General features: G+C 42.2%; 1 protein-coding gene across 1 annotated transcript in view; it reads left to right on the top strand.

Moving 5' to 3' along the window:
• agbl1 (AGBL carboxypeptidase 1) overlaps positions 1-24,509 on the top strand; it is a 152,216-nt gene that overhangs the window by 79,511 nt on the left and 48,196 nt on the right. Inside the window, exons 20-22 of the mRNA XM_029757967.1 lie at positions 19,461-19,590; positions 21,382-21,513; positions 21,812-21,988. Of these exons, the coding sequence (XP_029613827.1) occupies positions 19,461-19,590; positions 21,382-21,513; positions 21,812-21,988 (439 nt within the window). The remainder of the gene's footprint in view (positions 1-19,460; positions 19,591-21,381; positions 21,514-21,811; positions 21,989-24,509) is intronic.

The raw sequence follows: 24,509 nt of genomic DNA, 5'->3' as shown, positions 1-24,509 counted from the left end.
GGAAATTAAAAACTTCAGAAGCCTTTTTAAACCTCAAATACACTAAAACGTTCTCCTGCAACAGGGTGATCAAATTAAGATCCTACGTCTGTACCCTACCCTTCTGAAATCATAAAAAAAATGCTATGCCTGTAATTTTCGTTAATGCATGTTTACAATATGTATAGAAAGCAGCAGACATGAAAGATTCATGTCACGGTTTCCACCTCGTCTTTGATAAAACCAGGAGAGGTACACGGGTCAGCCAGCCTCCCTGCCATGAACAAAGAGGAGAGCAACGAGAGGAAGCATGGAGCTGAGCTGTATTAAAATGCTTTGATGCATGGGGGTGGTCCAGCATGCGACACTGAAGTATTATGGAGACCACTGTAGCCTGGATTGAGACAGGCCCATGATGAATGGAGGAGAATCCACGCTGTTCATCATTTCACAGCAAGGCTAACATTGACCACAGCCAAGCCCGTCCACTCGCCCCATACCATCCTCTCCTCCTCCTGCTCACAACCCTCCTCCCTCTGGTCCAGTGTTCTGGCACAGGTGATGGCTACCTTGCTCAGACGGGCCAGCAGATGAGATTTACCCACGGTTCTCTTCTTCCTCGGAGGCAGTTTTATCAGTAGGCCCTTCCCCTCTGCTCTTCCTGTGGGGGAGGGAGGTAATGAGTCACTATCTCCCAGGCTTTGGTATGCCTCCCCAGTCCAGATCAATACCCTGGCATTTGAGTCATGGGGAAATACAATAGCGTGAATACAAAGCCTCACAATTTGTCATTGTCCATTTTTTGATGGTTTCATTAGTGTGCTTACTATAGTAGCAAGGGCAAACATAAAATTGTACATCAGAAATGTTTGTGTTATTAGAGTGGTTCTCATGAATCTGCCCAGAGTCATTACTTCTACCCCTTCTTGTTATTTTCATCCACGGCCTTCATCTCCTGCCCTCATGAAGGTAGACATACAGTACATTTCCAAACCTACTATAGCTCTAGTTGGACTCTGGTGCTTGATGAGATGATACATTTGTTGCCTATATTCAGTGTCATGTGTTGTCATGTGACTGCATACTGCATAGTGTCATGTGTCGAGAGGCTGTCAACACATGACGCTGCATGTTCACTATTGAGGAATACAGTATGTGAGCAGAGATACACTGTTGATGCAATGAACAATCAACCCAGCAGGTTGATTGAAAACGTTTTTTTTCTCTGAGGTCATCTTGGGAAGTTGATCGGTCACTTACAATGACCTTTCACATCTGTCAGCCTTTGGGTGATCTGAATGATCCCAGTTTGCTGCAGTTGATTGGAGGAGATCGAGAGGTTGACTCACGTTCGTGAATGAAGTCTGCTGGTCACTATTCCTCTTAACAGCAGAGTAATAGAGAGAGTCATTGTCCTCACTGAACGCCGTCCGACCTGTATGTTTGTGCCAAGACCCAGTGGTTGTATCATTGATCAGAGAGGCAGCTACTAAACGGATGCATGTCAGATTTGTGTTACATGCTGGTCAGCTGTAAGTGTTGGAGACAGTGTGTGCGCCCCAAATGACACCCTATTCCCTATGTAGTGCACTACTGTTGACCAGGGATTTGGTCATAACTAGTGTACCGTATAGGGGATAGGGTGTCATTTGGGATGCTCCCAGAAACATTGGCTGTGACGCCGGCTGGGCCGGCGTGTTGAAGTCACGTTAACCTCCCTGGCCCTGGAAGTAGATTAAATTGACAAAGACATTGGGACTGGGATCCCAGGGGACCACACATAACTGGAAGCCCATGAAGCCCGTGACCTCATCATTGTTAATCTATTAGAGGCCATTTTATGCATCCATTTATGCATCCAGCCACTTTATAGTGAATATCAGGCGTTTCTCTTCATCATCTTTACTCTATACTGAATTGCTTCAAAGTACATGGAGATGGGTTGTTTTACTGTGATCTATTTGTTAATCATGTATTGGAACAATACACAACTGCACATGTACGTCACTACAACAACACCCTATTAGTGACGGGCCATTACTGATAGACCTTCCTCACGCTAGCTACCTAGCCCTTATTGATTCAAGTTGGTGGTGAGAGTCCTAAGAGGGAACCAACCGACGCGAAACACTACCAGATGCATTCTGATAACATTCAAGTGGTGTGGCAGATAACGGATTCTGTAGACAACATGACTGATTCCCTTCCTGCTCGAGGTTACACAGTCTCAGAAATTAGGGATTGCTTTGTGTGCCTGGAATGAAATGACTGGGCCACTTCCAGGCTTACCCAAGCCCATCATGCAGTTCAGAAAGCAGCATTCTGCACCATACCCTATTTACAAAGGCTTAACACGACCAGGCAGGAAAGGAGAAGTTAGGCTCAGACGGCTATTAGATTCCAGAATGTACGTGAAATGGGAGGTATCATTGTGAAGGCAGTCAAGGGCACACCTTTGTGCTCACCATTCCAACTGGCTCACTTTTCTCCATTTCTGAGTCTGCTAGTTCGTTCTGCAGCAGAGTATATGAAATACTTAAGAAACCAAAGTAATCCTACCATAAAAGTACATGATTCACAAAAGTATTGTTGTGAATCTTTAGATACTACTGCACTGTTGACACCCGCAAAAACATCTCCTAAACATGTGGATGTGACCAATACAATTTGATTTGATGATGAGATCCACTTGGTCAGTGTCTCAGGGCTCAATTCAATCACTCTCACATTGCATTATTCTCACGGTAGCTCTTTTTGCAGTGGTTAACAGTTACCACACAGTGTTTTTTTTTGGACTGTTTAAATCTATACTACTGGTGACAGGTAGACTCTCCTGTTTCCAGTTTTCTGAATCAATTTGTCGGTGTACAGTTTAAACAACGATACAGTGTAAACATTCCTGTGGCAGATTCTATTATATTCCGTCCTAAATGGGCACAGCCCACCAGGGAGAGCTCTGAGGTGTTCTAGCATTCAGTTTATTTTCTGTAACCATTATCTGTTTTGGCCTGTAATAGGTCCAGTGGTCTAGTGATTTGATAATCTGCCTCATGCTCCCTGACCTCTGACCCCCCCCCCCTCCCCCACACACACCCTCACTTCCCACCTGGTGTCATCCCCAACCACCCTCCTCAGTCACAATCAACCCTCCACACCTCATCCCCAAAATATCCCATCACTCACTCACTCACTCACTCACTCACTCACTCACTCACTCACTCACTCACTCACTCCACACCTAGCGTCATCCCTAGACAGTAAACGCCTCCTTACACACTTTGAAGTAGAGCAACATGCCTACACCACCAGCAGCCAACTAATTGTGTTTCGTTCAAGCATCTAAGCAAGTCCCTCAGCAGGTGACTCATATAGTGTTAGATGGTGAGGGATTTCAAGAGTTACCTCGGAGGTACGTAATCAGGTGGCAGGAGAATGACTCAGATGAGCAGGGATAGAGTTGGTGTTGATGCACACCACTGGATATTTAAGCAATAAGGCCCGAGGGGATGTGGTATATGGCCAATATACCACGGCTAAGGGCTGTTCTTATGCACGACACAAAGCGGAGTGCCTGGACACAGCCCTTAGCCGTGGTGTATTGGCCATATACCACAAACCCCCGAGTTTCTTTATTGCTATTATAAACTGGTTACCAACGTAATTAGAGCAGTAAAAATAAATGTTTTGTCATACCCGTGGTATACGGTCTTGAATTTTTTTTTTAAACCTTTATTTAACTAGGCAAGTCAGTTAAGAACAAATTCTTATTTTCAATGACGGCCTAGGAACAGTGGGTTAACTGCCTTGTTCAGGGGCAGAACGACTGATTTGTACCTTGTCAGCTAGGGGATTCGATCTTGCAACCTTGCGGTTACTAGTCCAACGCTTTAACCACTAGGCTACGCTGCCAGTCTGTTATACCACGGCTGTCAGCCAATCAGCATTCAGGGCTCGAACCACCCAGTTTATAATGCTCATTAGACTACGAAGTGTAACACGAGGCAATATGTTAGCTCGTTTGATATGGATAACAACAGTAATCTGCGAAGGATTTCAATTTTCAACTGTATTTCATTATCTTTTTAGCTCTGTGTCTGAAACAGTACCTATTTTACAAGTAGCCAACAACACTGCCCCAATCACAGGAGAGGTCTCTGATTGTCATCTCAGCCATTCATTTCGATATGTACTGGAACATCAGAATAAGCTTTTGATGTAACCTTGGTCTGTCAAGCTAAACCACAGCCACTCTAACAATTCACAATGTATTTCTTCCTCCGAAGCTCCAATTTGATGCTGCATAAATGAACTACTCAGATGAGCCCAAGTTATTTCAGAGTGAAACAGGCCAATTAGACCGTGGAGGTCAGTGCTAGTTCGGCAGAACTATGCTTATATGCGGAATAAATAAAGGAAATAGACTGTGTTTTCATACGGGAGCCACATTGACAGAGACAGTGGTGTCATTACCTAGTTATGTGTTTCCAGGACAGGAGATGAGCACTCTGTCTGTCTGATGGAATGGGGACAGGGAATGCTAGAACTCTCATAGTTTCCATTCCATTTCCCTCTTTTTGGTGAGACTCGGAGGCGAGGGACGACACTTTCTTGACTTTTAACTAAATTGATTACGGTATCTGGCTTCAACTACCATTGTTATTCTTGGCTGAGAAAACATATGCACAACAACTGGAGAGAAATGTGCAGACGGAAAATGCGAGTGGAACACATGATTTTCCTGAGACTGTGATCAGTCAATAATAATCCCTCTGCATGTGTTTTCTCTTGCAATAACGATGCTGTTCAAAATCCTATACATCCATTGTGTTCACATTTGGTTAGAGCCATGTTGACCATTAAAAAGTCAAACTTGTTGTTTCACTCTTCTAGAAATGTGTAAATGTTCCTTGCTGGCTGCTCTATGGTATTGAACTAATAACAATCAATGTGACCATGGTCCTCCTATTGCAGTGAAGACCAAGAGCATTTACATACATCAATACCACAGAGCACCCGCCCTTGGCTCTCACTGCGCAACACTTCATAGAAACGCATTCAATATCTAGCACATTTGTATTACTTTTTACTTGTCCTGTCCGTGCAGACAGACACAAGTATTTTCAGCCTACTTCATACTGGCACTTCATAAAGAGATGCACTAGATAAGACCATGAGTGATAGACAAGCACCCTATGAGGTTCTCATAATCATCTCCTCCAGAGTGGTTGTAGAAAGCATCCCATCCATCCCACCGCCCACGTGCCCCTGTGGCTAAGCTGTTTCAGTAAGAGGAAGGGTTCTGAGGGGTGAAAGATAACAGGTGGAGGGTCTCAGCTTGCCTCCAAGGTTGTTTGACCTGTTAGCTCCATCACTGTGATTAACATAGTGGTAACATGGTGGTCTTCTGAAAGGCAGGCAGTGTGGAGGGTGTTTCACATGAAACCCTGATGAAGACAGCTTGATGTCGAGACTTTGGTAAATAAATGATTGCATCGGAGCTTTTAGAGTGTGCGGCTATTCCTTTTCCAAAGGGTGAGCTCTGCCATCAGGGACATGCACCACCAGGGTGAGCTCTGCCATCAGGGACATGCACCACCAAGGTGAGCTCTGCCATCAGGGACATGCACCACCAGGGTGAGCTCTGCCATCAGGGACATGCACCACCAGGGTGAGCTCTGCCATCAGGGACATGCACCACCAGGGTGAGCTCTGCCATCAGGGACATGCACCACCAGGGTGAGCTCTGCCATCAGGGACATGCACCACCAGGGTGAGCTCTGCCATCAGGGACATGCACCACCAGGGTGAGCTCTGCCATCAGGGACATGCACCACCAGGGTGAGCTCTGCCATCAGGGACATGCACCACCAAGGTGAGCTCTGCCATCAGGGACATGCACCACCAGGGTGAGCTCTGCCACCAGGGAAATGCACCACCAGGCAATCTTAAAGACAAGAATGACCATCCTCAATCAACTCAGCCCATGGGATTGATGCCAAGACCCTTCATTATGTACACTATGGTTAGTGCATGACTTCCCCTCCCACTGCTTGAAATAGTCATGATTTCCCTGTTGGTTGAAATAGTCATGATTTCCCTGTAGGTTGAAATAGTCATGATTTCCCTGTAGGTTGAAATAGTCATGATTTCCCTGTAGGTTGAAATAGTCATGATTTCCCTGTAGGTTGAAATAGTCATGATTTCCCTGTAGGTTGAAATAGTCATGATTTCCCTGTAGGTTGAAATAGTCATGATTTCCCTGTAGGTTGAAATAGTCATGATTTCCCCGTAGGTTGAAATAGTCATGATTTCCCTGTAGGTTGAAATAGTCATGATTTCCCTGTAGGTAAAGCCCCTTACCTACACAATTCCATGTCTCAAGTCATGCCAAGGATAAAAGATGACATTTGTATGTTTACTACATTCTAATGGAGAGAAGAGAGTGTTATGCGTGGTTTTGTTGGGTCTCACAGCAAATAGTACATTGTAAAGGTTAGATACTGGTCCTTAGAGCGGTCATTAGGGTTTGTCTAGCAGCCCCCTACAGTATAATCTAAAGTCTACATTTTGTTACTTTAACAATATGCACTTTACCCCTAATGTCTATTTCATAACATCCAGGACTGGCCAAATGAATTATGTTATTTCAGTAACACATTCTGTAGATCCACACAAAATATTTATTTCAGTGAAGAGACTCTGATGAGTGGTAAGATCAATCATAAGAGCTACACTCTCTGTCTCACAAAGCCTCCTCTATTTCAGCAAGAACCCAGCCCAGCGAGAAGAGCCCTAGAAGGAAGCTGAGCCCCTCTACAAGTTTTGAAGCCTTTGCACTTAAATGTTTAATGATCTGGATATTAATCTTCTGTAATGAGGCATTCATTCTGCTTCCTGAATCATTTCACCTATTTTTAATTGTAATTATTGGCTAAACAAAAGCAAACTAAAGCATACAACTGGGTAATAACAAAACCCTCAAGCTCCAAAAAGTTTTGCGACAGACAGAACACAAATGTATTTTTATCCTCATCAACAAACAATATGTTTAGGGTTCTACTTGGGCTCCATGCAGCTTTCTGATCCAGGCTGCATCACATCTGGCTGTGATTGGGAGTCCCATTGTAAATAATAATTTGTTCTTAACTGACTTGCCTAGTTAAATAAAGGTAAAACATTTTTTTAAGTCTGCCATATTGCCGTGGTGTATTTGGCATGAAGCTAAAATCCCGGCATCAATACTGGATGTCAATGGGCTGTGTGGAGGGCCACAGACCGACAGCAGCTCTCAGATGAGCAGCAGTACCACACCTCACCACGAGCAACAATACAGGGCCTGCGTAGGGTTAAGATCATCATTAGAACCATCTTACGATGTATCTTTAGTAGCCTAACAGTTTCCCAAAAACATTGTTTCTAATGTTGGACTTTTAGTTGACCGACTGCCTCAGACCACTCGTAGAACAACTAAGTGCGCTGTTAGATGCTTTTCTCCGTCACTTTATAAGGAAAGGGGGATCCCTAGTCAGTTGTACAACTGAATACATTCAACTGAAATGTGTCTCCCAAATTTAACCCAACCCCTCTGAATCAGAGTGGTGCGGGGAGCTGCCTTAATCAACCTCCACGTCATCGGCGCCCAGGGAACAATGGGTTAAGTGCTTTGCTCAGGGGCAGAAGGACAGACTTTTGCCTTGACAGGTCAGGGATTCGATCCAGCAACCTTTCGGTTACTGGCCCAATGCTCTTACCCACCAGGCTAACTTCCTTCCCTCTTTTTACACAGAAGATCAGCAAAACACAGAATCAAGAGGTTTATCTGTCTCTCTGTGACTGCCGATAACTTCAGAACGAAGTTGACTACAAATAGCCTACAAAGTTGCCAATGTCTTTGCAATTGTTACAAACAAGCGAAGAATAAAACAATCCTTAAAATGAAAACAGAGATGACTGCATGAAATAGATACTGTAAATTATAGGCTACATAGCCCTATATTTCGATCACATTGAAATATATTTCATGTTCATTCAATTGAATTCTATTTAGCCAATTCTCGGCTACTGTCTGTCATTTTTGTTTCGCAGTATTTCATGATGTGCAGCATAACATGTACGCAATTATGTGCCAAGTCTCTGATTTAGTGCATTGTTATAGGGTGCACACTAGAATAATCCACCTCGATATTTGCAGCCATAGGTGGTAATATCTCTCTCTAGGAGCTGATCCGTAGGCAGTATTGTGGAATAAATCTAATGCTATTTGAATGGAGAAAAATGATCAGAGAGCAGCACTGACACATGGTGCAATGACACACCGAGCAAACGTTCACTCGACCTGCTTCTTTAGGAAACACTATTCAAAAGTTGGCTCGTAAATAACGAAGCATCTGGTACGATCATCGTAATGCTTAACTTACATCACAACTGGGAAACAAGGCCCAGACCTGCTCAGGTGTCTTCAGAGCCCCTAACAGCATGGGCATGTGAATATGCATGACTGCTCTCTGGCCAACTGCTGGGAGCATGTTATCTCAGCCACTAGAGCCATCCTATGGAGAGGATTCTGAAGTGTTGAAGATGAATCATTTAGCATATTTTAAAATATTATGGGGGTAAGAGAAAAAAAAGCTATTTGTACAATAACAGTTTGACTTTGCCTTTGGAAGAAAGATGTAGAGATTAATAAGAACAGAAATATGAATAATCAGAGTACGTTTAAAAGCTATGAATTTCCTGGGGACTGTAATGGGATAGCCTTTGAAGAGCAGATAAGGGAACTTCATTCACATGACTATTCAAATCAAGTGCAAAAACAGGCAATAGAACGGAGACACACTCCTATTTCCTTCAGCTCGTATTGCGTTGGTGGGAGGAACAGCCTTTGTTAATCAACACAGGCAGTGTGTGTGTGTGTGTGTGTGTGTGTGTGTGTGTGTGTGTGTGTGTGTGTGTGTGTGTGTGTGTGTGTGTGTGTGTGTGTGTGTGTGTGTGTCTTTAGAGGTGGCCATGTGTGCTGAAATGAGGATGTGTGTGTTTTCCCAGAGCCAGAGTAAGCTGCTGCTCATGTTGTGTTCAGTTCATTTCCCTCTCTGTCTGGAATAACACAAAGAGAAGCCACACAGCAGAGGAGGTTATGTGAGAGTAGCCACATCCTGCGGTATCACAGGTCAGAGAGGACCACTCAACCCTCATCTAATGTCCTCTCAACGTGAGGGTAGTTTACAGATAATGACAATGATGTGATGTTTTAGTTTTCCATTTTATTCTGTTATTCCGAATCCCTTATCATAGTTGTATACTGCAATTGATACTGTATGCGTACTTGACAAAAGTACATCATAAAATTTGATATAACAGGGCAATGTAATGAGCTGTTCTGATTGCAGTTGTATTAGAGCATTATTTGAATGGGATTTTAGAATGTATACAATGAGTCTTGTTTATTTGAATATTCAATACAAATGTTTTTTGTCTTCTCCTCAGAGCTCCACATCAAGGGAGATATTTAACAACCTCCCATGACTTTTCCCTCGGCAGAATGATTGTGCCCAGCAGGCACGAATAAGCAAACAAATGAATATTCAAAACAAAGCCATCCCCCATCTCTATGCTTTGCACACAGGTGATAATACAGTCAGTCCGACCCAGCCATGCACAACAGAAGAAGCTCCGTCAAAACAACTGACAGACTCTGCTTTAAATCCACTGTGAGATTTGAAAGGAAGAGAGAGCATCCAGGAGAGAGGGGGTGGGTGAAGTAGGCACTTGAAACACAACTCAACTGCTGGTTTCACGCTTCACTCAGGCTTGTTGTGGTGGATTGTGGGACGGCAGTCACTTGTAAATAATGCACAGGCACAATGGCGGACAGGGTGAATGTGTCTGAACCAGCCCAGCCAATCTAGAGTTCCAGGAGAAGATGTAGACTAAATGGCTGTAGAGTAAAGCAATAAGACATGATGGTATGGGTGTTGCTGCGGTTATTGGCATAGTGGTGCTGAGTGAGGTTGCCTGGCACTGCCTATCAGCATAGTTGTCACATTGGTGTTCTAGATGATTTGAAGATCCAGTACCAGAAGTCTCCACTTGCTTCAGTGTTTCTACAGTATGATTCTCCATGGTGGAGAATAGATGCATATAACTGATATGAGTTCTAAGGATATTTTTATATTTGGGTTCTCAGAGTACATCAGTGTAAGACAGTCAGTAAGAGGTTCAGAGGGTTTCTGAGACGGCTTTGAACTCCGGTATGGAGGAGACGCTGGATCCGTTAGCTTAACGGAGAGCAGAGTTTTTGCATTTAAGAGCATTTCAAAACTAACTATCTTCCCAGCAGCTGTCGTCTGCACTTACGTCTCTCCTCTCAGACATCCCGAGGGACACGTCAATCACACAGACAATGTAGCAGCAGCCAGAGTTCTGTTAGGGTTTCCATGGGCATCATCTGAAGAGATGAATGCCTGAGTCGAAAATGGTTTAAAGCTATCAGGCAGTATTATGGAAGGACACGCTTTGTGTAACAAGCAGGAGCTTTGTTATTATCTCTCTCAAGGTAAATAGAGGGAAATGATACAAAAGAGGATTTAGGAATTTTCAGGTGTTTTGTTTTCAGCGAGGTAAGAAATGACCTAATTTTTTTGTTATGTGAACACAAGGTTTATGCTTTTTCCTGTATACAGTAGGCCTGCCTGGTCTCCGGTGATTTGGTTATGCAAGTTTCCCTCCTTGGCAACATCACAGAGATGAAGCACCAGGCAACGGTGTCAGAACCAATCAGCTCCAGTCTATGCTTTCCACAAAGGTGACAGATCGTTATTATTTATCCAAATCGTACTAAGCGTCACAATTACATCATTAATTTGGTTAAAATGACCTTTTTATTTGAGTCATTGAGCAGAACGTTTTAACATTGGATGAATAGCTGATTGATCTTTCAACTGGATAAACAGGGGAAATGTGATTGCCACAATTGGAGTGAGTAACAGAGAAATGTTGGTATTGTTGACATAGCTTTGATGATTTCCTGCCACACGTTGAATGCTCCCGATGTTCAATTTTTAACACCAAGTTGAGTAAAAGCCTTCTAGGCCCTTCAAACGAGTTACTATACCAGCTAGCTATGATCATTTTTAGGCTATTGTGATGTGACGAATAGGCTATACTGTGATAGGAAAAAAAACAGCCATTATTCATGGTCTTGTGTTGATGCACAAATGTCAACATTTATATGGTTGTAGCTTATCTGTCTAGCTATGCACACTATATATACAAAAGAATTTGGACACCCCTTTCAAATTAGTGGATTCGGCTATTTCAGCTGCACCGGTCGCTGACAGGTGTATAAAATTGAGCACACAACCATGCAATCTCCATAGACAAATATTGGCAGCAGAATGGCCTTACTGAAGAGCTCAGTGACTTTCAATGTGGCACCGTCATAGGATGCCACCTTTCCTACAAGTCAGTTCATCAAATGTCTGCCCTGCTGGAGCTGCCCCGGCCAACTGTAAGTGCTGTTACTGTGAAGTGGAAACGTCTAGGAGCAACAACGGCTCAACCGCAAAGTGGTAAGCCACACAAGCTCACAGAACGGGGCCGCCGAGTGCTGAAGTGCATAAACATTGTCTGTCCTGTTGCTACACTCACTACCGAGTTCCAAACTGCCTCTGAAAGCAACGTCAGCACAAGAACTGTTTGTCTGGTGCTTCATGAAATGGTTTTCCATGGCCTAGCAACCGCACACAAGCCTAAGATCACTATGTGCAATGTCAAGTGTTGACTGGAGTGGTGTAAAGCTCGCCGCCATTGGACTCTGGAGCAGTGGCAGTCCGACAGATGAATATGGGTTTGGCCGATGCCAGGAGAACACTAGTACCAACTGTAAAGTTTGGTGGAGGAGGAATAATGATCTGGGGCTGTTTTCCATGGTGCGGCTTAGGCCCCTTAGTTCCAGTGAAGGGAAATGTTAACGCTACAGCATACATTCTAGACGATTCTGTGCTTCCAACTTTGTGGCAACAGTTTGGGGAAGGCCCTTTCCTGTTTTAGCATGACAATGCCCCCATGCGCAAAGCGAGGTCCAAACAGAAATGGTTTGTCGATATCGGTGTGGAAGAACGACTGGCCTGCACAGAGCCCTGACCTCAACCCCATTGAACACCTTTGGGATGAATTGGAATGCCGACTGCGAGCCAGGCCTAACCACCCAACATCAGTGCCCGAAACCTCACTAATGCTCTTGTGGCTGAATGGAAGCCCTGCAACAATGTTCCAACATCTAGTGAAAAGCCTTCCTAGAAGAGTGGAGGCTGTTATAGGGGGGGACCAACCATGTAGTGTATCCTCTCTCATTGACCTGAATATGAAATGGCATTTTGTTCTCTTTGAGTGCATCAACCATCGATCGCATGATCTTCATCAACCTCTCTGCTGCTCTGCTCTCTGTGGGCTGTATTTGTGTTGTTGATGGATGGAACATGTGTAGCCTTTATGATGCTTTCTCCTGTGAAGAGGAGCCATGTGTCATGTGTGTTCCATAGCTCAGACAGGACATTGATGTGTCAGATCAATCTGCAATGTACAGTATGTCCAAGAACCCATGACTTTCTCCTGGGAGGTCTGCCATGTCAGCCACATTTACAATCTCCTTTAGAGCCAGCCCATCCTCCATAGTGACGGCCGTGGCCACGGACGGAGGTGTCAAGGCTGCTCCCTCCCCTGCTCACCTGAGCCTCTATCCTCTATCTGTGAAGCCATCAGAGCACTCCAAACAAAAGGAAAATGAATTTCCACTTTCCAATTCCACCAGTTAATGGGACTCACCCATGTGCTGCCAGACAGAGCGCTTCCCCCTCCCAATAGTGATAAGAGCTCCAATATCTGCTCAATGTTTTCCATTAGTTTTAAATGATAAACTCTGGGATACAGTAACAGTGATTTTCCATCCTGGCAATGCTTAATGCTTAAATCCGAATCTGTGGCATGGTGGGGTGCAGTGACTTTGAGGTCGAACTAAATGCTCATTGTGCACATCCATGTCTGATGGAGATTTGAGGGTGAAACTAGGATGTAACCCCATTAGACGGGGCATAGAAATCTATTTATCCCCCTGAACTGGCGACTCCCTGTAACAAAACTAAATTGAACTGTCTTTGTCTGGGATGTAAAGTGGACCCAGCGGCAGATTGCTTTGTTTGTAAAGGACAGGAGGTAGACTTCTGTGTACAGGAGTAAAAAGACAATTTGAATTAATTAATTTTTCATTTATTTAGAAAATTAATTCCGTCAAATGCTATAAAGAGATGAAGGTGCTTTTGTACCCTGACATTTGTTATAATGGTGACTGAAGAAATATCAGACTGTGTGAGACTACAAGTAAACACGTTGTATGAGAACAAGATTGTGCCAGTCATCGACTTTGTGAATTTACAGAAAATCAGTCGATTGAGATTATTGATTGCATAACACGTCAACCCTGTTACCTATAGATAGACAGGCTAGAAATGTTTCAACAATGTATTTTTTTTTGCATTGAACTTCCACTCTTTTTTAAAAATGTTTTATTTTTTTATTGAATATCCAAAACATATAATATAATATACTTGCAGTGAAGTCATCCAACAGACTCCCATTCAGAGCGACACACAGAAGCATCCAGGGTCAACACCATGCTCAAGGGCACGTTGACAGATCTCCCACAAGGCCGAAAACGGGGACCCGAACCCTCCAAGATCCCCCCCACAGATCCCCAAGAGCTGCCCCTCAACCATCCGAGATCCCTCCTACAGTCCTCCCCCAAGAAAATAATAATAATAATAAGTCCATTCCCCACTCCCAAGAACCCCTCCAATGCACCAACAACCAAGAAAATGAAAGAAAAAGAAAAAGAGAAATCAACAATGCAAAAAAACAAAGGACATCAAGGACAACTAGAGGGCAGGGTCAACTCAAGGACAACATCAAGGACAACTGGTATGAAATACCCTTCATTTCTCAGAACAAGAATGGACTGACGAGTTTCAGAAGAAAGGTCTTTGTTTCTGGCTGTTTTGAGCCTGTAATCGAACCGACAAATGCTGATGTTCCAGATACTCAACTAGTCTAAAGAATGCCAGTTTTATTGCTTCTTTAACCTGTTTAGGATAGGGGGCAGTATTTTCACTGCCGGATTAAAAACGTACCCGATTTAATCTGGTTATTACTCCTGCCCAGAAACTAGAATATGCATATAATTAGTAGATTTCGATAGAAAACATTTTATTTGGATAGAAAACACCCTAAAGTTTCTAAAACTGTTTGAATGGTGTCTGTGAGTATAACAGAACTCATATGGCAGGCCAAAACCTGAGAAGATTCCATACAGGAAGTGCCCTCTCTGACCATTTCTTGGCCTTCTATAGCCTCTTTATGGAAAACAGAGGATCTCTGCGGTAACGTGACATTTTTTAAGGCTCCCATAGGCTCTCAGAAGGCGCCAGAACGGGGAATGATGACTCTGCAGTCCCTGGGCGGAAAACAGTAGGGGATTTGGATAGTGGTCGATCTGAGAACAATGACACGGGTGCGCGCGTGCATGTGAAGACACCATTTTCTTCTTTCAGTCTTTGAACGAAAACAACGTCTCCCGGTCGGAATATTATCACTATTTTACGAGAAAAATCGCATAAAAATAGATTTTAAACAGCGTTTAACATGCTTCGAAGTACGGTAATGGAATATTTTGCATTTTTTTGTCACGATACGCACCGGCGCGTCACCCTTCGGATAGTGTCTTGAACAAAACGCCGCTATTTGGATATAACTATGGATTATTTGGAACCAAAACAACATTGGGTGTTGAAGTAGAAGTCCTGGGAGTGCATTCTGACGAAGAACAGCAAAGGTAATACAATTTTTCTTATAGTAAATCTGAGTTTGGTGAGTGCCAAACTTGGTGGGTGTCAAAATAGCTAGCCATGATGGCCGGGCTATCTACTCAGAATATTGCAAAATGTGCTTTCACCGAAAAGCTATTTTAAAATCGGACACCACGATTGCATAAAGGAGTTCTGTATCTATAATTCTTAAAATAATTGTTATGTTTTTTGTGAACGTTTATCGTGAGTAATTTAGTAAATTCACCGGAAGTTTTGGTGGGTATGCTAGTTCTGAACGTCACATGCTAATGTAAAAAGCTGTTTTTTGATATAAATATGAACTTGATTGAACAAAACATGCATGTATTGTATAACATAATGTCCTAGTAGTGTCATCTGATGAAGATCATCAAAGGTTAGTGCTGCATTTAGCTGTGGTTTTGGTTTTTGTGACATTATATTCTAGCTTGAAAAATGGGTGTCTGATTATTTCTGGCTGGGTACTCTCCGGACATAATCTAATGTTTTGCTTTCGTTGTAAAGCCTTTTTGAAATCGGACAATGTGGTAAGATAAAGGAGAGTCTTGTCTTTAAAATGGTGTAAAATAGTAATATGTTTGAAAAATTAAAGTTTTGGGATTTTTGAGGAGTTTGTAATTCGCGCCACGCTCTATCATTGGATATTGGCGAGGCGTTCCACTAGCGGAACATCTAGATGTATTAACCAGGACAACAGTTTTCAGCTATGCTAACATAGTTGAAAAAGGGTTTTCTAATGATCAATTAGCCTTTTAAAATGATAAACTTGGATTAGCTAACACAACGTGCCATTGGAACACAGGAGTGATGGCTGCTGATTATGGCCCTCTGTACGCCTATGTAGATATTCCATAAAAAATCTGCCGTTTCCAGCAACAATAGTCATTTACAACATTAGCGCTGTTTACACTGTATTCTGATCAATTTGATGTTATTTTAATGGACAAAAAATGTGCTTTTCTTTCAAAAACAAGGACGTTTCTAAGTGACCCCAAACTTTTGAACGGTAGTGTATATCTTTCAAAAATACTATGATGTTTAACGTACAATTTCAATCTATCTAATCGAATAGAATCCACAGATTGCGAGTTGAAGATAAATACTTTTACAAAAACTATTAGTATATTAGTAATTGTCTGACCCGGTCTCTCCAGGTCACCTATCAGTACTATTTCTAGGGTCAGTTTAAGATCAATGTTATGCATTTTCAGCCACTTCCCCTCCTTGTTGTAGGGGATTCATGACTGATTTAAGAGGAAGTCATCAACCCTGTTATGGTCAAACCTGTTACTTTATTTGGCACTTGATGGGCAATTACTATAGTCATTTTTTTATTTAACCTCTTGAGATGGGAAACTTTTTTTTATTTATTATTAAGTTGGACATGACAGAATGTTAAAATGAAGTGAACTCAAACTTTTATTTTGACCAAGTTACACTTCTCAAAAAGCACTGAATTGGTGGAACGACCCAGCTGTTACTGTCAAAGATCTGAGTGACTCCCACATCCAACACACACAGAGAGATACACTCATTTAGTGTGATGTTGTATTGATGACCATTATATTCCAATCCATTCACGCGTGATCAAGTCTGTTTCTAATTAGATCCTATAAGAACATTACTCCTGCTTGGGTAAAAATCTGTTGGAGCTCAGTCCTGCATTCATGAACTTAAATACAGCATATCTGGGTGAAGTTTTTTTTTAGAGACGTTAGGCTCTTTCATCCCCAACCTGAAATGACTGAGGCACAAAATAATCACACGCGCAAAGATTCACTATATTAGATCTGTATCACACTGTAGTTAATATGAGACACATTGGAAAATTTACTTCAGATGAAGAGTTCACCATTCAAAGCTCACAAATCTGGCTTTAATGTATTATACTGTGCGTTATGGCAAGATAGATCGAGCTACATTCATCATGTCCGTCACTCTCATGACATGTACGTATTAGATCCATACCCACCCACTTACTATTCCTAGTCATCCAGTTTGTTGAATTTGTGAGCATAACGTGGGATGGCCGGCGGACATCTTGCAGGCTGTGAAACGGGGACAGGCTGTCAGACTGTAACACCCAGTAAATGGAAACAAAATGCTCTGCTGCTCTCGCTCCTCATTGAATGGGAACTCAAAGGTCTTCATAAATTATTACTGTCATGAACAAAGCAGAGTTTAAAACTGAAAGATATAGTCTTTCATTTCTGTGTCATTTTCAGCAAAGCCCGTGGATTACCAAACTGCCTGGCAACAGAGGCTTTGTGATCAGATTGAATTAGAACTTAGAAGGCATGTCAAGAAGGATAATTCGGCAAGTGGAAACGATACCTCAACCGGAGGTCTACTCTATTTTTGGGGAAGCTTTTTTTGTGTTTGAATATACATTGTACATAATATTATTGTCTTCTGTACAGCAAGTGAATAGATATAACTTTTACGATAGAGACGGGCAGTTGGTTGATGTCCACTCCAAAGGTCAGTGTCAGTTTGAGTATGTCGCTCCCAGAGAGCTTGGAAAGGTGCCCTTTCAACTGCTAGGTTGTTATGTAGAGATAACTATAGATTTTGATGTCTAATATTTAGGTGTATCAAAACTAGCCTGTAGCATATTGCAGGGCATACTGTATTTCAAAGGTATTATCGCTGGTCATATCAAATCTAATCTGGCCTTGGTCTGTTTCTGCTCTAGACAGTCAGTGTCATGGTCTTCACGGGTAGCTTCATTATGTGTACAAAACAATGTCACGTTTATTCCCCTTGAAGTATCGTAAGGTATGGAAACTAACTAGAGGATGCTGGTTGGAGGAGCTATAGGACTCATTGTAATGGCTGGAATGGAATTAATGGAACAGAGTCGTGTGGTTTTCATATGTTTGATGCGTTTGATACCGTTCCATTTATTCCATTCCAGCCACTACAATGAACCGTCCTCCTATAGCTCCTCCCACCAGCCTCCTCTGAAATGAACACACTAGTGAATATAACTTGATCCCATTTAATACATAGGATTGGCTAGATAAACACCTTCGTGCCACTTTGTTCCACCTTTTCCCTGTGTGCTTTGCAGTCGTGCTGTAGAAATACCAACCAACAGTTCTCGTTCACCACTCAGTCCAACAGTTCTGAGGGTCCAGAACTCAGTAATCGATTGACATCTAACCTGCCAGGTCAGTGTTCTCTGCCTTGGCAGCTCCATGACAGGCTGTCAGTAAAGATTGGAAAGGCTGCCCTCTAGTTTGGCAAGCAATCACATGTTAAACACCTGTCATTTGCCCCTCTCATAAGTCATGGAAAATGATCAAGGTCCTGGCTACTGAGACATGAAGTTTTGCTTCTGGTGTAGCTGTTATCTGCTGAATTGTTTTTATGTTTACCATTTTAGTTTGATAATTTAGGTGGATTTAGCACAATTTAGAACGTCCCCCCCCCCCACTATGTGTGCATTGTATGTTCAAATTGAGCATGATATAAAATGTTAAATCAAACTGCTCTCTGTTGCTCTACCATATCACACAGAATGTTCTGAATGTTACACTTTGAAACGGAACACGGCTGTTAGTGAACGTCTGCCACTAAATGCAGAAGTGCCTAATCTAACCTAAGAGCTGCACTGCCTGACCGTGTGGCACTTCCCAGATGAGTCACGGTATAGCTCATCTGGACTGAGAGAGATGGAAATGAGTACAGGCTACTTTGAAAGCCAGTGACGCTAGTTATCACCTTTAAATGCAATGTAACACGGTATAATAAATGATGTGATACATTTTTCACCATAAATGTTCATTTGAGACTATAGCATCATATAACTATTGATTTGAGAAAAACAGAGCTGTGCTCATCTGGCTAGGAACATGGCAATAGGATACTTTCGCCACGGTACATGAGACTGTACCTTTCCTCTATATTTTGTGTAAATCTTATGTCTTACTGCATTGACGTTAATAGGAGATTTCTGCATCACTTGAGTTGCCCGTGCAGCACAGGAGACTGCTGAGGGGAAAACGGATTATAATAATGGCCGGAACAGCGCAAATGGAATGGCATCAAACACCTGGAAATCATGTGTTTGATGTATTTGATACCATTCCACTCATTCCGCTCGTCAGTACCACTAGCCCGTCCTCCCCAATTAAGGTGCCACCAGCCTCCTGTGCTGTGCAGATCTCAAGTCAGATTTGGCCCTATGTGATTTGAGTTGCTGTGTGTTTAATACAGCAGGTACTGTAAATGCTCTCTACATAATGCCTTTCCATTCAAAGGTCATTCATATGATTCCATGCCAACTGCAGGATAGACAGGGTAGACATTCAGTATTGCATAAACAATCCTAAAATGGAGGGTATAATTTGACACTCTTGACTCAACTTGACTGCTACTGTATTGGTCTGCTTAGATCAAACCGAATCGGATCGCTATTGTTTGTATGTGCTGATCTCGCAAACCCTGAGATATGGATGACCACATGTTAGGGTTTTGCAGATAAGTGCACTGAAACAGTTTTTTTGCTTTATGTTTGTAAAGAAGACTTGCATTATTCAGCAGTATACCTTACAGTGTGTATCTCTGTTGTGTTGTTAACAGTCACCGCTGCTCTCTGAATGGTGAAGATCTCAACAGACAGTGGATGAAGCCTGATCCTGTTCTGAGCCCTACTATATACCACGCCAAGGGCTTCCTCTACTACCTCAACAGCATCGGCAGGACACCTCTGGTGAGACGTCACTCAACAGCTCCACACTTCACTTCACAAGCATTTGTACAGTCTTAAAAAAAGGGTTCCAAAGGGTTCTCTTTTGGGTTCCATGTGGAACCTTCTGTGGAAAAGGTTTACAAAACCCAAAACGCTTCTCCCTGGAACCAAAAAGGGTTCTCCTTTTGGGGACAACCAAAAAAACGTTTAGGTTCTAGATAGCACTTTTTTTCTAAGAGTGTAGAACAAATAGATAGCTCTCTTTCACTCTCTCACTTTCTCTCTCTCTCTCTACCCCACCCTCTCACAGAGATACTCAGAGACAGCACATGCATTGCTTTGACAATAATTTGATGCAAATGCACTTATGTTGTTCATTCAGATATATAACTCAACATCCCTGGTCTATCTGATTCACCTCCCCTGGACTTTATGTTGTTCATTCAGATATATAACTCAACATCCCTGGTCTATCTGATTCACCTCCCCTGGACTTTGTTGTTCATTCAGATATATAACTCAACATCCCTGGTCTATCTGCTTCACCTCCCCTGGACTTTATGTTGTTCATTCAGATATATAACTCAACATCCCTGGTCTATCTGCTTCACCTCCCCTGGACTTTATGTTGTTCATTCAGATATATAACTCAACATCCCTGGTCTATCTGATTCACCTCCCCTGGACTTTATGTTGTTCATTCAGATATATAACTCAACATCCCTGGTCTATCTGATTCACCTCCCCTGGACTTTATGTTGTTCATTCAGATATATAACTCAACATCCTGGTCTATCTGATTCACCTCCCCTGGACTTTATGTTGTTCATTCAGATATATAACTCAACATCCCTGGTCTATCTGATTCACCTCCCCTGGACTTTATGTTGTTCATTCAGATATATAACTCAACATCCCTGGTCTATCTGATTCACCTCCCCTGGACTTTGTGTTGTTCTTTCTGAATCTACTTATCTTGTTTATAGCTAAGCTGTTCTGCTGTGATCTCTACCTGAACTCCAACAACCATTTGCTCTGTTTCCAGAATGTAAAGTCAGGCAAACATCTAGCTCTGAGTTTCTCAGCCCTTCTTACCACAAACTTGATTCAACTGTTTTAGAACGGTTTAACCTCAGTTACAGGTAACTCATTTATATTATGACAATCTGGCAGGTTTATTTCTGTAACTGAAAATGCATTGCACGTGTCTTTAACCTTGAACTGCCAAATATAAGTTAATTATGTCAAATCAATGTTCATAGTGAAACAAAGGCTTTTTTGAGGGCCATGATTACTTTTCCTGCCTCAGCGTAAACGTAACGAATCAGAAACTTTCTCACCTATGGGTTTGATCATTTTTTAACTGTGTTGGGAAATGAACAAGTCAATTGTGTGGCAGCAGTATAATTAAATAATTAACTCGATTTGTAAATCAATTGAACCGTTATTTACAGTTTATTATTATCGTAATCACCCAGTGTACCTGCAAATTATTATGAGCATGAAACTGTATTATTATCACGAAACAAAACAAGTGCTTAATGCATGCAATTTATTGATAGTGATTGACTTCTCTTTGTTGTAAATGTTGCTAACCAAAGTATCTTCCACGTGAATTGATGCGGTTAATGCCCACTTTGACTAGACAGTCGACTGCATTTGTACTAACGCTGCTGTGTTATTATCTCACACAATGGCCCTTAAAACCTTGTCATTTATGTGATCCCTGTTAGATTAATGAGGTTCAACGATGCCCAAAACCTTGTGTTCCTTCAGGGCCGTCATCACAGCTGTGTCATGTTGCCTCCACAGGTGTTCTGTGATTACCATGGTCACTCGCGGAAGAAGAATGTGTTCCTGTACGGCTGTAGTGTGAAGGAGACTGTGTGGCAGTCAGGTTCTGCTGTCAATACTGCCACTCTGAAGGAGGACCCAGGATATAGGGTAGCTATTGCTGGATATATGAAGTAGAATTACTTTAAAGCTTGGTCATCATTACCTAGCTACAGTATCAAGCTTTGTTTGGGGGAAGACAATGTGTCTTAGGAATGTTGTCATGTAGTTAAAAAACGATGAATTTATATATTCTAAATCATTTAGCAATCATTTATTAGAGCTTCAATGAATCATGACGGTAATCAACCTTTCTTTATCTACATTATTTGGGCTAAACAGTGTAAAGAATACCCACCCCTGCACCTGTATTAAAGCCCATTTCTTCTCCCTCTGTCTTTGTCTCCAGACCATCCCTAAGACTCTGGACCGGATAGCCCCAGCCTTCTCCTTCAACAGCTGCAACTACCTTGTGGAGAAGTCCCGAGAGGCCACAGCCCGGGTGGTGGTCTGGAGGGAGATGGGTGTGCTCCGGAGCTACACCATGGAGAGCACCTACAATGGCTGCGACCAGGGCGTCTTTAAGGTTGGTACACAGAGACCGCTTTTATAAGCCCTGGCTTAGTGTATATGTCTGTAGAAGTCAACATCACGCTTTACGATGTGCTTCATGAGTCTGTGTTGGGGCCAGTTCATTGATACATCGGTACAGTAGGACTATTTCGTCAACTGTGGAAGATAATTGGTTTGAGTGCCTTGTCCTAAATAGACAGAGAAGGATAGCTCTTCAAAATGCACCGATGCACTGGCTTCCTCTGGGATTGTAGTGGTATGCAATCAGTGTTCCCTCCCTGAGGCACAAACACTCACACCTCCTTTGAGAAATAACAGTAGTGTAGAAATATTATGTTTGAATAAGCACAGTGGATATCAACAGAAGACTCGTACTAGTGCATCTTCTCATGCTGCAACATCTCTTGAGAAGAAATGGTTCATATATTATGAAGAGGGGGAGAAAGGAACACCTCCCAAACGCAACATGGGTAATTAGGCTTGCACTCCTAAAGTAGTCCTAAAAAGTTGGCCTGTAAACTAGACCCACTTTTGCAGTAGTTTTCTTTGACCTATAAATAATTTGTCTTTATATGAGCGGCGAACTTTTCACTCTCATTGTGCTATAATTTTTCTAACAGTAGTTCTCCTATGAAGACAATAAGGAATAAAAATGTCTTAGTAAAGGTTATTCGGTCCATGGAAGAAAATATGTACCTACAGTTGTGCCAATGTTTCTCCCCTGACAAATATTCCACTAACCTTAGCTGTACTGTAGTAGTCTTGGGAGGGAAGTGTTGGCATAACAGTACAGGTTTTGCAATCCTCATGTGTCCATGGATCCCTCCATTTGACCTTCCCCCAAACACCCCCTACCTACCTCTTCTCCCCCCTTTCAACTCCCCCCCATGTAATGATCTCAACTCCCCCCCTCTCTCTGTCTCCTCATTATAGCCTGCAGAAGCTAATAATCAGTTATTGCACTGCTGATTGGTTCACATGGGGTTTTTTGTAATCATGTTTTAAAAGCTACTAGGCATCGTCTCCCAGGTGATTTCACAAATTTTGCCTGCATTTTCGATGATGCAGAATTATTTTTGATTGTTATTATTTAGCCTTTATTTAACTTATATATATATATATATATATATATATATACACTGAACAAAAATATAAATACAGCATGAAACAATTTCAACATTTTTACTGAGTTAAAGTTCATATAAAGAAATCAGTCCATTTAAATAAATTAATTAGGCCCTAATCTATGGATTTCACATGATTGGGCAGGGGCGAAGCCATGGGTAGGCCTGGGAGGAAGCCAAGCACCCACTGGGGAGCCAGGCCCAGCCAATCAGAATTCGTTTTTCCCCACAAAAGGGCTTTATTACAGACATAAATAGTTCTCCGTTTCATCAGGGTGGCTGGTCTCAGACAATCCCACATATGAAAAAGCAGGATGTGGAGGTCCTTGGCTGGCGTGGTTACACGTGGTCTGCGGTTGTGAGGCCGGTTGGACGTACTGCCAAATTCTCTAAAACGATGTTGGAGGTGGCTTATGGTAGAGAAATAAACATTCTATTCTCTGTCAACAGCTCTGGTGGACATTCCTTCAGTCAGCATGCCAATTGCACACTCACTCAAAACTTGAGATATCTGTGGCATTGTGTTGTATGACAAAACTGCACAGTTTAGAGAGGCCTTTTATTGTCCCCAGCACAAGGTGCACCTGTGTAATGATCATGCTGTTGAATCAGATTCTTGATATACCACACCTGTCAGGTGGATGGATTATCTTGGCAAAGGAGAAATGCTTACTAACAGGGATGTAAATAAATTGTTCCACACAATTTGAGAGAAATAAGCTTTTGGTGCGTATCGAAAATGTCAGGGATTTTTATTTCAGCTCATGAAACATGGGACCTGAAACATGAACACCTTACAGTACATGCTGCGTTTACATTTTTGTTCAGTATATATATGCTTCTTTCACATAAACATTAAAGTAAGCCACGTCATCTTCCTTTATTCACCCTTTTCAAGCCATCTTTAAACAGCGTTCGACTTCGAGTAAGTACTGAAGATTCACTTATGATCATCAGTGTGGGCAAACAACCTTGGTGAACAAATTACACATAATGTTCAGACCATCAGAAATAAGAGACATTAAATTGGGCCGCAGAGGCAGCCAGTGGATAGGTGGGCACATTGCCAGACTACCTTCTCCTTTTTAGATGAGTGCCATGGGTCCGTTTATGCCCATAGTTAATCTTGACCTTGGTGGTAATATCTTATTGTATGGTATATTTATGCTGTAACTTTCTATAGCATAGTTTTATCAAAATGAGGTAAAGGCTGTTCCATAGCAGAGTGTTCCTAAGCATGAAGAAATAAAGTTGAGTCAATGAAAGATCACTTTCAGGAGGATTAAGGTGTTGATTACATGTTCAAGTCCTCTATTTTAACCCCACCAAAAAAAATCTACTGTTAAACTGCCTTCATGGTTTCATGTAATTCCTGATTTAAATGAGATTAAAAGTTCCATAAGTGATGGA

This window comes from Salmo trutta, chromosome 7 (genome assembly GCF_901001165.1).
Source record: "Salmo trutta chromosome 7, fSalTru1.1, whole genome shotgun sequence".
In the NCBI taxonomy this organism is placed as follows: domain Eukaryota; kingdom Metazoa; phylum Chordata; class Actinopteri; order Salmoniformes; family Salmonidae; genus Salmo; species Salmo trutta.
This window is presented reverse-complemented; position numbering and strand designations above follow the sequence as displayed.